Source organism: Myotis nattereri (genome assembly GCF_964212035.1).
Source record: "Myotis nattereri genome assembly, chromosome: 10".
NCBI classification, from domain to species: Eukaryota; Metazoa; Chordata; class Mammalia; order Chiroptera; family Vespertilionidae; genus Myotis; species Myotis nattereri.
In genome coordinates, this window is record NC_138085.1 from 38,432,869 (window position 1) to 38,448,754 (window position 15,886).

The 15,886-nt window shown below is 41.8% G+C and overlaps 1 protein-coding gene across 1 annotated transcript in view; it reads left to right on the forward strand.

Moving 5' to 3' along the window:
• TACR1 (tachykinin receptor 1) overlaps positions 1–15,886 on the forward strand; it is a gene marked incomplete at both ends in the record, with an annotated part of 129,810 nt that overhangs the window by 64,666 nt on the left and 49,258 nt on the right. Inside the window, one exon of the mRNA XM_081100966.1 lies at positions 7,957–8,151. Within this exon, the coding sequence (XP_080957092.1) occupies positions 7,957–8,151 (195 nt within the window). The remainder of the gene's footprint in view (positions 1–7,956; positions 8,152–15,886) is intronic.

Consider the following 15,886-nt stretch of genomic DNA (forward strand, 5'->3'; position numbering starts at 1 on the left):
TTTTTTATTAAGCCTATAACTTTTGCCAACAAAAGATTTTTAACTCAGAAAGCACTATCAATCAATTAATAAATAAAGTAAATACTATACAATAAAAGGCAAAATCACTGTAGCAAGGATGCCCAAATTACTCTATACTCTGTAGAACAGGATTGCTCAACCTCCATCCTGCTCATGTTAGTAATCATTTTCCAGGCCTCCGCCAACGTGCCACACATGTTCTGGTGACATCTGGGGCATTACAAGGCTGTATGCAGACAGAGGACACCGCATGAATAACTGAAAATCAGATGGCCGACATAGTCAACATCATCCAACAATGGTTGCACACTACCTGAGTCTGAATATAGTTCATTTTTTTCAGTGACTGTCTGCCTTGTGTACTTGACTGGGAGATATTACCAGGGTCAGGGTGAGGGTGAAGCAAGTGAGGCACTCACCTGAGGTACAAAATTTAAGAGGGAACAAAAAGAATTCAGCAATCACGACAATTATATTTTAATACAAAATTTAAAATAGCAAACTTAGTTCAAAATCTATGTTGAGAAAAATATCAAAATTTTCAATAAAAACAAGATCCAACGCTGCCCTTATACAGCCTGGATAATGAGTGGCCCACTCACATCACCCCAATCCCAGCCCAGAGATCCTCCTTGATGAGGTGAATGAAGGAGATCTGTGAGAGAAGAGAGACTGCTTTTTCTGAAACCTCCACTCACCCCACTCTTCTGTCTCAGGTACCCCTGCTTTAAGTTTTCTGCTTTGAACTTAAAAGTCAAGCATATGGTCATCTGAAGGGAAGACGGTGGCAGGTAATCGGGAAACCCAGGCCTGAAATGGGGGTTTCAGCCCTGCAAGAAAGAAATCTTAGACATTGCTCACACATACTTCAAAATTGGTCAGAAGAAAAACATTAATTAACTTAGTATCAAGGCCACCCCGCATGAAAAGAGGAAAAAGTCCCATCTCTGATAATGGCCAACTACACTTTCCTACCTAGCTGACCGGAGAGGGTTATTTAATTCTCCAGTGAGAGTGAGACAAAAAAGCACAGTGCTGACAATGCCCTAAATGTGAACTTCCTCTCATTATTAAGTTGCCACTAAAGCCATAAAATTCAATCAACTCAATTCTTTTTTCCCCCTTGTTAGTAATTAAAGTCTCAAAGTTGCATTCCAAACTCTATTCTCTGCTTTCAACTGCCACTGGAGCCAATGTGGCCCCACCAGCACTTCAACAGTCAAATTTCTATAAACCTGAGTCTCGCATGTGTCACTACACTTTGAGTTGTAGTTCCAAATGTCCCAAGTGGAAATGCCACCAAAGAGTGAAGTTTGACCGTGGCGTCATCTGATGGCGCAGGCTATCGGTCCCATGCATATCAGGCTCAGGACTGGTGTCTCCAATGCAAGTACGAACACCCTTTACAAGAAAAAAGCAATGGTCTGTGGTGTGCCAAGCTCCTAAGTGGCTGAAGTTAACGCTTGGCAAGAACCTTCAGGATGGGAAGGAAGAGGTGTGTTCCTTCTCTTGCCTTCCATCGCTCTATGGACTGGTTGTCATTTCTCCTCTCAGAAATGTTACATGCTCTGTCCTCCTGCTTCACCCCAGCTACTCCCACTCCCAGTCAAACACTGAAGGCTGGGATTTCTATTGGGAATCGCAGCCTCCCCTTGATCAACTGACTGATACGCCTGGTGTTGCTCCTTCCTGGTGCTAACCAGCAATCACCCAAATCTGGCTCACCTCTGCTGCGGAACCACTCAGGTTTAACACTTGGTTGGGTTTCCCATATCTAAGATTCATTTGATGGCAAATCTCTCATTTGAACTATTTTTAATCATTTCCAGATGGTGTTTAGAATGGCAGCGAGCTTTTCCTTAATAATAGTCACTGTAACAGAATCAGATGTATTTCTTTTTTTAAATTTTATTTTATTGTTTAAAGTATTACAAATAGTAGTACATATGTCTCCTTTTTTTCCCATTGACCTTCCCCTGACCAGATGTATTTCTTATACCACACCTCAGTTGACCAAAAAAGCAGAGGATCATTGGGCCATTGATATAGTTTTCTGTTTTAAAGGTGGAGTCATCAGGGTTTGGGGTGTTTTTTAGGTATAATTAACATTCAGTATAAGTACAATAAGGTTTCATGAAGGCATACCACCCAAGTTAACCATGCCCCTACAAAATACAGAATGTTCTAATTTCTATCACCATGAGTTAGGTTTGCCTGTTCTAGAGCTTCATGTGAGAGAAATCATGAATATATACTATGTTTTTGTCTGGCTTTTTCACTTAGCATAATGTTGGCTTGCTATTTGTCCTTGTTAAGTGTGTGTGTCAGTATGCATTCTTTGTACTGCTAGTGGTATGCCATTGTATGAATATATTGTATTTTTTATCCATTCGCCTGTTGGTGGACATTTGGATTGTTTCCAGATCTTGGACATGATACATAAATCAGCTCTGAACGTCCCTGACAGGAGACTCTGTATCTGAACCATCTTTAAACCACACAGGCTCTTCTTCAACATGTGTGCGGCAGGGCAGACTAGACAACCGTCAGCTGCATCCCTCCTTCAGTTCCTTCTGAATTGTTACAGGCTCTTGATTCCATCTGTCTTTGCATCCATTTCTTATGATCTTATTGACTGCTCCCTTGCTGTCAGCTGGCACTTTTTTAAATGAGTCCACATGCAATGCAGAAACCAACATCTCATGCCTTGTAGGATTGTGGATAACATGGCAGCAAGGGCTTGAGGGGCTTTGCCATTACCAAGAATGCCTTGGTAGTGTGTGAATACTGGGTCATCTCTGTGGGCTGCCCCAGGGCCTCTCCGGTTATAGTTTTGTGAGCTTGAGCTTGGTTGAATAGACAAAGTTGCTGCTCAGGTGATCTGGCCAAATAAAGTGCCTAGATTTTGGAGATTAAAGAAATGTCCTGGGAGAAAACCCCAACTGATGGAATGTTTTTGATCTCAGGGAGAAAGTCTGTGTGGTCCCTGAGATGGAAGAAACTGGGAGGGGGAAGGACAGAGTAGCCTCTTGTTACTAGGAAGAGCCAGAGGGTGACACCAGAAAGACTGAATTCTGCACAGTTCCCAACATATTGGCCAATGCAGAATTTAGTCAACTGATACGGATTGAAAATTGATGCAAGGATTTAATGTCAAGACATGGGAAATTCTGACGACTCAGGTCCAGTAAGGTCACTCCTGAAGGATGATCCTGGATGTCTGTATAACAGAAAACACAGAGCAGTAATTATTCTCACACACATTCAGACTAGAAGGAATAAAATTATAGTGTGTGTGTGTGTGTGTGTGTGTGTGTGTGTGTGTGTTTCTCCTGCTGCATTTATTTTTACTCCAAAGCCATTTACAGAACCCCTGCTATGTGCCAAGAAGTTTGTATATTTATTTATTCAATTGAGCTTTTATTGTGTATTTACTACATTTACTAGGCTCAGGGAGGAAAAGGATACTGACAGGAATAAGTCATAGCAACTGCAAACCTCAAGGTATCTGTGGAGGATGAAGAAAGAAGAGGCAGATATGATATGTAAATAAAGTGAAGTGTGGTTGGCACAAGGTTAGAGACCTTCACAGCAGTAAAGGCAGGGCACCTAACCCAGCCACAAGGACTTGATGACTGGGCCAGGCCAAGACAATAAGTAGGAGCCAGCCAGAAGGAGATGGGAGGAAAAGCATCCTGGGCTCAGAGACCACTGTACAGGTACTCAGACAAGAGGCAAGATTCTGGGTTATGACTGGTGTCTGAGCACCTTACTGACTGCTTCTGGGCTGTGAGATTCACCCCCCAGAGAGCTTCAGTTTAAGTCCTCCATGTGTTAGACTATGGAACCGCAAACTATGACCCAGGGGTCCAAGTCCCAGCCCACCACCTGTTTTTGAAAATAAAATTTTATTGGCACACAATCATCCCCAATAGTTGTCTTGTCTACGGCTGCTTTAGCACAACAAAGGCAGAGTTGAGTAGCTACGACAGAAGCTGTATGGGCCACACAGCTTAAAATATTCACTATCTGGCTCTTTACAAAAAAAAAAAAAAATTGCCAACCCTTAAGCTAGAGCAGCCAGGCTCTCAGCTGTCACCACTCCTGGTCATTTAAACCCAGGAAGATACAGTCCTTTAAAGGGAACGTGTACCAACCCAGGAAGAAGTGAGTTGGGGTAAAGGAGCGTGGGGACTGGAGTGGTGGGGAATGGCTGTGGGAAAAGGGCATGGTAGGACAGATCTCCAGGTAGAGGGAACACGTTCTCTCTCCGGAAGATGTAGGAATAGTATAGGAGGAAGCTGTGAGGATATTGTGCTTGTCAGAAGACTGGATTATTTTCCCCCATAAAGTTGTTTTACTCTGCCTGAAAAAAACAACAAAAAACCCTGCAGTCTTATATTTTGCCAGATTTAGGGGACTACATGGAGAGTTCTTTTTATAAAGTATAGTCATGTAAGAGGAAGACAGCACGTCAAGTTTTTCAGCTGGGAGACCAGATACAATTCAAAACAGAGCCGATGGCCCTCCGTGGGACTGGGAACGAGCTGAAGTGGAGAACAGAATCCACGTCCCACACAGCCTCCGGACCCTGGCAGCCTGATGATGAATGCGTAAACTAGGAAGACGTTTCATTGACTGTCTTCCAGTCCCATGAGCACAATGCAGTCGATAAATATTTATTGAATGCATTTTCCTAGAGCTTCACAGCACTGGCTCAGTGATAACTTATAATCTAATACTCGAGAATGGTTCGGTGTGGTTACAAACAAATACATGAATGTGTAAAGGAATCCAAGCTAGAAATGGGCATTAGAAAAGAAAAAAAAATACGCTTCCATCTGTGGACAAAGTAGCCAAACAGTACTAGCTTTGGGGTAAATAAGAATGAAGCGCGTAACACAAACCCTAGAAGTAAAGATTGCAAGAAAGAGAGAAAAAGAAAGGAGGGAGCTTTATAAATGGCTGTGTTTCTGAACAATAAAAATATATACATTTTTAAAAGCCAATCTTTTTTATTCTATCTGGCTTTATGTGGGTAATACTTTCATGTGTCACTGAAATGGCTCCTACACTCAAGTACCGGCAGAGAGTTAACTGAAATGGGCTCTCAAATTGCCGTTTTTGCAATAGAGATGAAACATGGCTCTCTGCCACCCATTCGGAGCTACAGTACCAATATACTGATGCAATCCTCCCTAAGCCCCAGTCACATTAGATTCTGAATGGTGTATTGCCAGCTTGGGTAAGGGGAGGGGTGTTAAGCTTTGTTTATTTAAGACTGAGCAACTTACCCTGAGTTAAAAGCAGATTAAAATATTTGAGATAATATTAAAAGGGGGCAATGTAATTAGCACATTCTCCCCTGGGCAGCCTCTTTAATTCCCTGAGAAGCCTGAGAATGCACAGCCGCAGTGAGAGCAGGAGCCTGGGCGGTGCTGAAAAGGAAAGGCATCTTCATGGGCGTGTGTCCAGCTTTGTAGAGGAAGAAAGATCTTGCCTCTGGAAAATGATCCAATAAGCAAGCCTACACGTTTAATGCAAATACTCAGAGGTTCTGGCCATGACCATCCAGGTCCAGCCCTTCGCTAAATTGGAAAGAAGACAGGACAGTGTTTGCATAGGTCCACCTTTCTTGGCCCTGACTTTGAGGTTCCCCCATCTACTACAACCCCACACTGGAGAGGAAATCAATGCTCTATTGCTGTCACATGGCAAGAAAGAGGCAGATCCAGGATGGAAATCAAGACTTCTCAGGGTTCTTTTCAGGAGACCATCCCAGGAATGCGGGGTCCTCAAGCCTACATATACAGGACCTCCCTTGGGAGTAGCTGTGGCCCCTTGGAGAAACCTAAAGAAGACAGACGATGCTTGAGTCACAACATCCTGAGGGTTGTTTTTGCCCTTTTGATGCTCTGTAGGTGGCACTTGGGTCACAGGCTCTAAAGCCACCAACTCAACCAGGGAAACTTGCCCAGAAATTTACAAATTACTCCTCACCCCCAATACAATATATTTTTTCAAGTCTGTATCTAATTTCACTCTACCTTGACTCCAAGATCATCTACCCTCTTTCCAAAAGAGACAGAAGGAAAAGATTCTGGAGTTCCCTTCCTGCAGGTTATCAGCACTCCTGAAAGGCTCTGTAAAAGCTGCCCTGAGGCCTCCTAATGCATTGAACCTTCAGTGGCATTGCTCTTACTAGTAGAGATCAGAGAAGGAAAGTGTAGGTCCCTGGCAAGAAAATGTGGGAAAGGTATTCTAAAGTTTAGGATGCTAAAAGCATGCTCAGGACCGCCTTCGTAACAACTGAGCCATCAAGCTTCCTGGACAGGAAGCGAGATCTAATCACAACACAGAGAAGGGAGGGAGGCTCTGAAGGCTCCCTGCCCTCCAAGCCAGATACTCAGGCAGGCTCACCCCAAATCCAGCTACGCATGCCTCTGTCCTCGCCTCCAACAGTCCGCCTGCCAGTCCAAGGCTTGATTACCTCTGCAGCTTCCCTAAGGTTCAAGGTATTTACCACATTACCGCTGGAGGTTGAACATCCTACTGTCACGTTGCGGCTGATTATTTATGTGCCTTTTCTCCCTGGAGAAATCAGAAGCTCAGAGCCCAGAAGGAAACGCTGTGTTCTGCATGCCGCAGGTGCCCAGTGTGAATGTGGGGCATGCATACTGATTGACATTGCTTTACTTGTAACCCAGTTCTGGCCTTGAGATCCTAGAAGTCCAAAGAGTGTAGAGAAAGAATTCTGTGGAATTATGTGGAGGCAGCTGACACCTGTGCTGCTGTCTACTCATTTTTTAAGTCTCCATTGACCATTCCTGTCCCTGGAAGCCAGAAACACCTGCGTGTCTGAGAATCAAATGCACCATTCTGAGGATTTACCAGATAATATTTAAACGCCAAAGGCAGTGTAAGACCTCATTCCTACTCTGAACAAAATGCATGCATATTTTAAGGAATGGATTCATACACTTTTGCAAGAAAAATACACAAAAGAATATGCCTTTTTTAAATGGAGGAGGCAGCATTGATGTGATATGAAATGCTGATTAAAATGTTTCTTATTCCTAAAAGGTGCACTGTCCCTCAGAGGCTGCACACAAATGCAAATGCGTGCACACACTGAGTGCCCGGTCCCAGGTGTGAGAGATGGAGGAAGGGCCCCAGGCCCTGAGGCATCATTCACTTTGCTTCCCCTTTCTCTTCCTGCAAGGAGCTTTCATGGACCCTGTCCTTTCACAGGCTCTAGTGTGTCAGTCTCAGCAGGTGGAGACTTTCTTCCTTCTCATGAAGCAAAGGGTTGTTACCACACACTGTCTTCTAGATGTTCAAAGAATAGATGAGGATACCTCCAGGATTGTATGGGCTGATGGAGGATTGCCAGCCTTTCAAATTGCCACTCGAGGAATTTAAAAACTACCTTTTCTATCACCATTATTCCTTTCTCCAAAAAGGAAAAAGATAGTCTTTATATTGAATACATTTATGACCTTGGTTGTTGTTTTCTTCTGATTCGCTGTAAGCCACTGACCTATACTTGGACAGTGTGTCCCTAGTTTTAGCGTTTCTATGATGAAAACGTCTCTCCTGGAATGTTGCTTGGTGGGATCTGAAATAGAAAATCTGCCTTATTTTTCTTGTGGATTTAGTATTTTATGTCATAAGAATCAGAATGCTTATGGATAGACTATGAAAGAGGTATCAGAAAATAGTTGTAACAGTTGTGGTGATTGGGGGTGGAGGTGGAAGAGGAGATGGGGAGATAAATGGTGATAAGAAATATTTCATCTAATTTTTAAAAGAAAATAGTTATAAAACTCACCAGGAGTCAAGGGTTTTGGGGAAGTTTTCCTTGGGAGGAACAATACATAATCTAATGTATTTTGGTGACTAAGCCAAAACTTTGTCCTTTCTTCTGTGTTCCAGGTACATGGCCATCATCCATCCCCTCAAGCCCCGGCTGACGGGAACAGCCACCAAGGTGGTCATCTTTGTCATCTGGGTCCTGGCTCTCCTGCTGGCCTTCCCCCAGGGCTACTTCGCAACCACGATGACCATGCCCAACAGAGTGGTGTGCATGATCCAGTGGCCAGAATATGCCAACAAGATTTATGAGAAAGTGTGAGTAGAGATGACTCCCTGGTGGCTCTTCACCCTTTCTTGTTCCTTCTTTCTTTCCACATTCTTTTATCGGTTAGGATTTAATGTGTATCTGTAAGCACTCTTCAATACCACTCTGATAGTGGGTCTATGTGTCCATCGGTGTCAGGGGACTATTATGTCCCAAGTATTATTCTGGACTTAGAAAGAAAATTAAAATAAAAGACCTGGATACTGTTCTGGCAGACCCTTTGGGTGCCCTTCATATTCTTCCTGCCTTTTATCAGTGACTCTGCCCTGCAATGCCTGCATTTCTTTGCCTCGGAACTTCTGAGAAGTGGTTGGGAAACTGCGGCTCGCGAGCCACATGTGGCTCTTTGGCCCCTTGAGTGTGGCTATTCCTAAGCCTTAGGAGTACCCTAATTAAGTTAATAACAATGCACCTACCTATATAGTTTAAGTTTAAAAAATTTGGCTCTGAAAAGAAATTTCAATCGTTGTACTGTTGATATTTGGCTCCGTTGACTGATGAGTTTGCCGACCACTGTAAGCCACAGAATGCCATCTGCCCTCATGCACAGTGTGAGGTTAACAGTGGGATTTAATCGACCCAGCAGCTGGGGGGCTGGGGGGATCAATGCTCAGCCCAGAAGGGACATTGAAAATTATTCTTTCAAACAAAACTACAAGCCTGAGCAGGTCTTGGTGGGAGAAAAAACATAGCTTTCCAAGCTGTACACGACCTAGGAGCACAATCAATCCAGAAGGTTCCCTCAAACGTGGGGGAAACCCTCTGAATTAAAGTTTATTATATGAGCTGCTTCAAAAACTGCCATCTACTTCATGGAATACAGTTTTTTTTTTTAATCTTTATTGTTAAAAGTGTTACATATGCTCCCCTTTATCCCCCATTGACCCCTTCTAGTGCGCCCCCGCCCCCCACCCCAGGCCTTCACCGCGCTATTACCTGTGTCCATGGCTTATGCATATATGCATACAAGTTCTCTGGTTAATCTCCTCCCACCCATCCTCCCTCCCGTGCCTTCCCTCTGAGGTTCGACAATCTGTTCGATGCTTCTATGTCACAGCTCAGCTCTTAGTCATCACAATCTTTTCAAAGTCGGATCACCTTTCTACAAGTTTGATTTCAAATACACACAGTTCTTTTAGCTTCCAACAAATTCACAGTTGAACTTGGAAATAAAAGTTTACTTTCCCACAGATCTCTGAGGGGCTTTTCCAAGAAATCAATATTTTACTTTTGAACATTTTGCTGTGATATGCTTGTTAATGAGTAGAAAGCCCCCTTGAGACCCAACTCAACGTGCTGGGCTGTCCTTTCCCTTGCTCAGAGAGTGTAGGGTCGCTGCTGCGGCTGCTGCTTGTGTGGGTAGGTTTGCTATCATTGTTTATTTCATGGTTTTTATCCTAAAACGTAAGTCCGGATTAGGACATGTGATTTTACCTTTTCGAGATGAATACAATGTTTATGAATGCAGCAGTACGTTGAAAGAATCCGTATTTGCCATTCACATATGGGTTGTGATGCAAACACAAGTCAAGGACATAAGAAGCTTCAGTTAAACCTACTTTCTGCATGTCAGTACCCTTCATAATCATTATGTTATAATTTTAAGGAATTTAAATTTTTCCAGCTTGAAACTAAGTACTTGGTTATATTCTCTTCCGTTAGAAATGATTGCTGTCCCCACAGTAGAGGTCAATCCTGAATTTGGAACCAGAAAGAAACTTTGTTTTGAGGCAGGATAATAACGAGTATAAGTAGTTAGATGGGGGATCAACTTTCAGCCATTTCAGTCTCTAGTTGAGTCATAGTGGTTATCTAAGCCTCTACGCCTAACAGAGGTAGAGAGAGACAAATAAGATACATACTTTGCCCAGCACCAGACACCTGGTAAGAATCTGGTGAATGTGAATTATTATTGTTGGCATTATACATTGACCTGGGTGCATGAGAAGATGACTGGCAGCAGACAGGGTGGTGGGCAGATGCTTAGGCCAAAATCATCCAATTAATAATTTGGGCCAGGTAATTATATAAAGAGGTATTTTCTAAAAAAATCGTAAGTTGCTGCATTTGCCCTCTCTGGCTGCATGGTGAGCCTCCAACCCTGATTATTCATCATTTAGACTCTTTATTAATACATGGATTAAATTAAGCAGTATTAAAAGAAGGCAATCCAATAAAATAACAGGCAAAAGTTTTGAACATCTGCTTCACAAAAGGAAATATCCAAATGACCAATTAACATATGGGGAGGCATACAACCTTATTCATCACTGGTGAAATGCAAATTAAAACCATGAGATCTTACTACACACCTACTAGACTAGCAAATGTTAAAAAGCCTGACTGAACTCAGCATTTAGAACTTTTGGTGACGATGAGGGACAGTGAGAACTTTGTAGACTGCTAAGAGAAGTGTATATTGATAAAACCACATTGGAAAACGTTTTGTAGTATCTAGGGGGAAAAAAAGAAGCTATTTATACCCTAGGAACTCCCAATTTCACTCAGGGATAATGACCTTAGAAAAACTCATGTGTGTATGCACCCAAATACACCTAGTATATTGTTCATTTTATCAGCATTGTTCTTGGTGCCCCAGCCTGGAAATAGTCCAAATATCTATCATCAGTAGGGTAGATTAAAAAAACTGTGGCACAAACATGTAACGGAATACTATGTAGTTAATAGAATGAATAAAATATAACGCCATGCAACGTGGATGGCTCTTATAGACAAAGTTTTAAGACAGGCAAAATGAAAGCATATCTTTAAGAGTGCATAAATAGGTTGTAAAACTATAAATGCAAGCAAAGAAGTCATAGCCATGAAAGTGAGGACAGTGATTTTTCTCTCGGGGGAGGGATAGAGTGTGATCAAGAAGGGACACTGAGAAGTTCTTCCGAAGGGATGGCATTATATTTCTGGAGCTCAGTGGTAGTAGCATGAGTGTTTGCTTAAAGGTTACTTATTATACCAGGTAATTTGATGTATGCCTTTTTTCTGAAATGTATGTTCCATGATTTTTACACTTACAATTAAATGCTATTTAAAGACTTTTGCTTTTACAAGCTCTCAGGAAGCTGCTTTCATTGGGACAACCCCAACAGTTTCTCTGTAAGAAGTTATCTTCTGTGGGCTTTGCCTGGAATGACATTATTCATAAGTACTTACCTCTGATATGGCAGTGTGGACGGGCCCAGCCATTCTTCTGTTTACTTGACCTCTGCATTTTGCCTTGCTGACTCCTGGGCTCCAGCCCGCCTGGAATTTTCCCAACTATCCTACGGGGGTACCGACAAATGCTCTTCCCAGGAGGGATGTGACCAGTGTTAACCAGAGAATAGGCCCAGACAGTCTCCACAGCCCTCACCCCTTGCTTCTATATTCATAAGCATGTACCTCTGGGCTACAAAATGCTACAGATACACTTGGTTTGTATTCTTGCAAAATCATTTAAAACGTTATATTACACTTAAAACTATGCATTATGGAGTGCAGTGAAAATTCCTATAATTTCTTTAATCACCCATATTCCCATTATTTATGAAAGGCTCTAACATTTTTTTAAAATTTATTTTATTGATTTTTTACAGAGAGGAAGGGAGAGGAATAGAGAGTTAGAAACATCGATGAGAGAGAAACATTGATCAGCTGCCTCCTGCACACTCCCTACTGGGGATGTGCCCGCAACCAAGGTACATGCCCTTGACCGGAATCGAACCTGGGACCTTTCATGTCTGCAGGCCGACGCTCTATCCACTGAGCCAAACCGGTTAGGGCAAGGCTCTAACATTTTGATGAATATCCTTCCAGTATTTTATTCCATCTCCATGGAAATATTCTTCGTAGTTTCTTTTGAAATGTTTTATATACACACAAAGCAATACTAATATAGATTGTTTCCCTCTTTATAACACAAAAGATAGCGTATTATGTACATTTTTCTGGATCCAGTTTTTTTTATTTAATTTAATACAGCTTAGAGATCTTTCCATATGAGTTCATAAAGAGTTTCTTCAGTCTTTACTTCAGCTACAGAGTGCTCCACTTTATAAATGTACAATATTACTTAACCAGTCATTTTGGTTTGTCTCCGGCCTTTTGCTATTGCACAGTGTTGCCGTGAATAATCTTTACATATGTCATGTAAGGCTATCTGAAGCATAATACTCCCAATAATGGAATTCCTGAGTCAAAGCTATATGCCATTTTAACTGTAATATTTGCCCTCTATATGGGATTGTACTAATTCACATTTCCACCAGCAATGTGTGAGAGTCCCTATTTCTCCACAGTTTCACCAACAGAGTATATTATCAAGCTTTGAGATTTTGTCCCATTATAGTTCATTTTTGCATGTCTCTTATTAAGAGTGGGATTGAACATTTTTTCATAATGTAAGAGTCATTTATATATCTCTATATCTATATCTATATCTATCTATATCTATATCTATCTATATATATGTCTTATAATCTATTTATTTATTTACCATATCATAATCAATTTCCTGGGGCATCAAACATGTTTCTACAACTTGTGAATATATATACACATAGATGTTTATGTGTATTTAGCTAGTAATCTTGTTAACTAATCCTCTCCTTGGAAAGTTGACTACTCGGTGGATTCTCTTAGCTGGCTAGTAAGATAAGGCAGCACACTTCAAAGTGGGATCCTTCTCGCTACATCCACAGATACCTGAGGGGACTGGTTCAATGCCCTCCGCCATGCCCTGGTTATGTTTGCAGCCCACAGTTAGAAAAGTATGCTAATGTTATAGCTCATGAAAGTGAACTTGTTATTAGTGCCATATTGTCATATTTTGTAATTTACTCCAGCAATAATTAGCAACCAGACAGCTTAGCTGTGGCTGCGCCTGCAAAACTGTGACACAGCCCAGGAAGTGCTATAAATGTACAGTTGATTGATGAGGAAGAAAGATTTCATGGGCAACCAAGAGTAACTCTTCCCTGTGGAGAAAAAGCACAGTAAAAGAAAGATGAAAGTATAAAGAAGAACATTTAGCCTTGCAAAATGCGGCAACTCCCTGTTCTATTAAAACTAGGAGGAGTGTTTCCCTATCTTGGCTGTTTTAAATAATGCTGCAATGAACATAGGGGTGCATATAGTCTTTCAAATTACTGTTTCAGGTTTCTTCAGATGTATTCCCAGAAGTAGAATTACTGAGTTATACAGCAATTCCATTTTTAATTTTTTGAGGAACCTAGACACTGTTTTTCATGGTGGTTGCACCAATTTGCATTCCCAAACAACCTAAGAGCCCATCAATAGATAAAATAGATGACTGGTACATATACACAATCGAATACTACTCAGCCATAAAAAAATTTAAAAATGAATGAAATCTTGCTGTTTGTGACAGCATGGACGGAACTAGGGGATTATGCTAAGATAGATAGTTCAGATAAAGACAAATACCATATGATTTCACTTATATGTAGACTCTAGAGAACAAAAGAAACAAGCGAAATAGAAACAAACTCATAAATAGAGAACAGACTGACAGTTGTTGATGATGGGTCCTAACATACAAAAGACAAAAATGCCCTAATAGTGACAATGGCATATTTTTATCGTTTTGGGGTATAAGTGGTTCTTATAGAGCATTATATTAGAGTTAATACATCTACATTCAAACGCTGGGGGTGCTGAGTGAAAAAGGTGAAGGGATTAAGAAATACAAATTGGCAGTTACAGAATAGTCACAGAGATGTAGATTTCAGAATAGGAAATATACTCAATAATATTGTGATAACTGTGGATGGGGCTAGGTGGGTACTCGAAACATCAGGGGACCACTCTATGAAGTACATATTTTTCTAACCACTATGCTGTACATCTGAAACTAATATAGAATAATATTGAATGTGAACTGTCATTGAAAAATTAAAGAAAAACTAGGAGGAGTGTGTAGTAGCTTTCAAAATTATTCCTAGTCAAGCCCACTCTTAAGGATGCTATACAGGCTCTTAGGCTGCAGTGGTCCCAGAAGGCAGGGCCCCCCCTGAGGACAAGAAAGATGAATGAACCAACATTTTTCTTTATCAGAGGGCCCACCACCAAGGCCAAGGCTGTAATGAGAGTGAAAAATGAGAAAGGCATCCAAAAGAATGAGACTAAAACAGCCTGAGGAATTTCAGCTTCCCTGATTCATTTATTAATATTGGTCATATGTCATTTTCTGTTAATTAAATTGTGGTGGGTTTTAGCATGAAGTAAGACATGTCTGTGTTGAATTGCAAATATTACCAATATACTGGGAAAGGGGTTTATGTCAGAGAACAAGATCATTCATGACTCTAATTACCTGGAAGCTGTCTTTCGTATGTTAGGACCCACCCTCAGGAATTAGCTGAAATATTTCACTTATACACAGTCTTTACTTTTATTAGAACTAATGAAAATTGAAAATTGGCTGACAGAGAGTAAGAGAGAAAAGGGAAATGTTAGAAAATGTACCCTTAGTGTTACTTCTCAAATTTTCCATGTTCTTGATTCTTTCACAAATGGAAAAAAGAAGCCTGGATTCTTTGCCAAGCTGCCCCAGGCCTTAGCCAAGGGGGTGTCAGTATATTTGTGTTACTGGGATTGATTATGCTAGCTATTGTAATTAATCTCCCCTGACACCCACTGCTTTTATAGGTATAGCTCAGGGCCCCCTAGTACTGTCATTACTGTTGGTGAAAAACATTTAAAACAAGAGTAAAAAGTGCTGTTGATACTTCAGGGAAAGATGGTGGCATAAAACAAGCCCTTAACCCAACTCCCCAAAAGAGAGAGAACAAAGTAAAACAAGGAGGAGGAGCCAGAGGGGGAGGAGAGGAGGAAGAGGAAAAAGGAAAGAAAGGAAAGCCTATATTAATGCAGGAACTAAGAAGGTTGCCATACAATTGCCAGAAATTTCACTCCATCCATGATAGATACTAGAGGCCTAGTGCACAAATTTTGTGCACTGGGCATGTGTCCCTCAGTCCAGCCTGCACCCTCTCCAATCTGGAACCCCTCTGGGGATGTCCTACTGCCGGTTTGGGATCGGCCCTAAACTGGCAGTTGGACATCCCTCTCACAATCCAGGACTGCTGGCTCCTAACCGCTTGCCTGCCTGCCTGCCTGCCTAATCACCCCCTAACCACTCCTCTGCCTGCCCAGTCACCCCCAACTGCCCTCCCTGCCGGACTGATTGCCCACAACTGCCCTCCCCTGCCGGCCATCTTGTGATGGCCACCTTGTGGCAGCCATCTTGTGATGATGTGGGGGTGGCCATCTTGTGACAACATGGGAGTGGCCATCTTGTGGTGGCCATCTTGCAACAACCTGGGGGCAGATGTCTTGTGATGACATGAGGGTGTGACGGTCACCTAGGCTTTTATTAGTATAGATTGTAAAGATAGAGCTGAAGAGGAGGCAGCCACCAATGACTGTCAAGAGCAATACTTACTAGAACATCCTAATCAGGAGGTGAAAGTATAAGCCTGAGACAGACGGGACCACCCAACTAGGGATTCCTTTGGGCTATGATCAACTTCCAGAGGCAGCTGCCCTTCGACTTAAAAAGAGAGAAAGCGCAACCGAGCCAAGAGCATAAGATCAAATGGATGATTCTCCACAAAACTGTAAATAACTCATTTATGCAATTGGAGGGGGGAGAAATGCAAATACTGCTCATGAATTCCATTTATTAAAGGCATTGGGATCAAAACT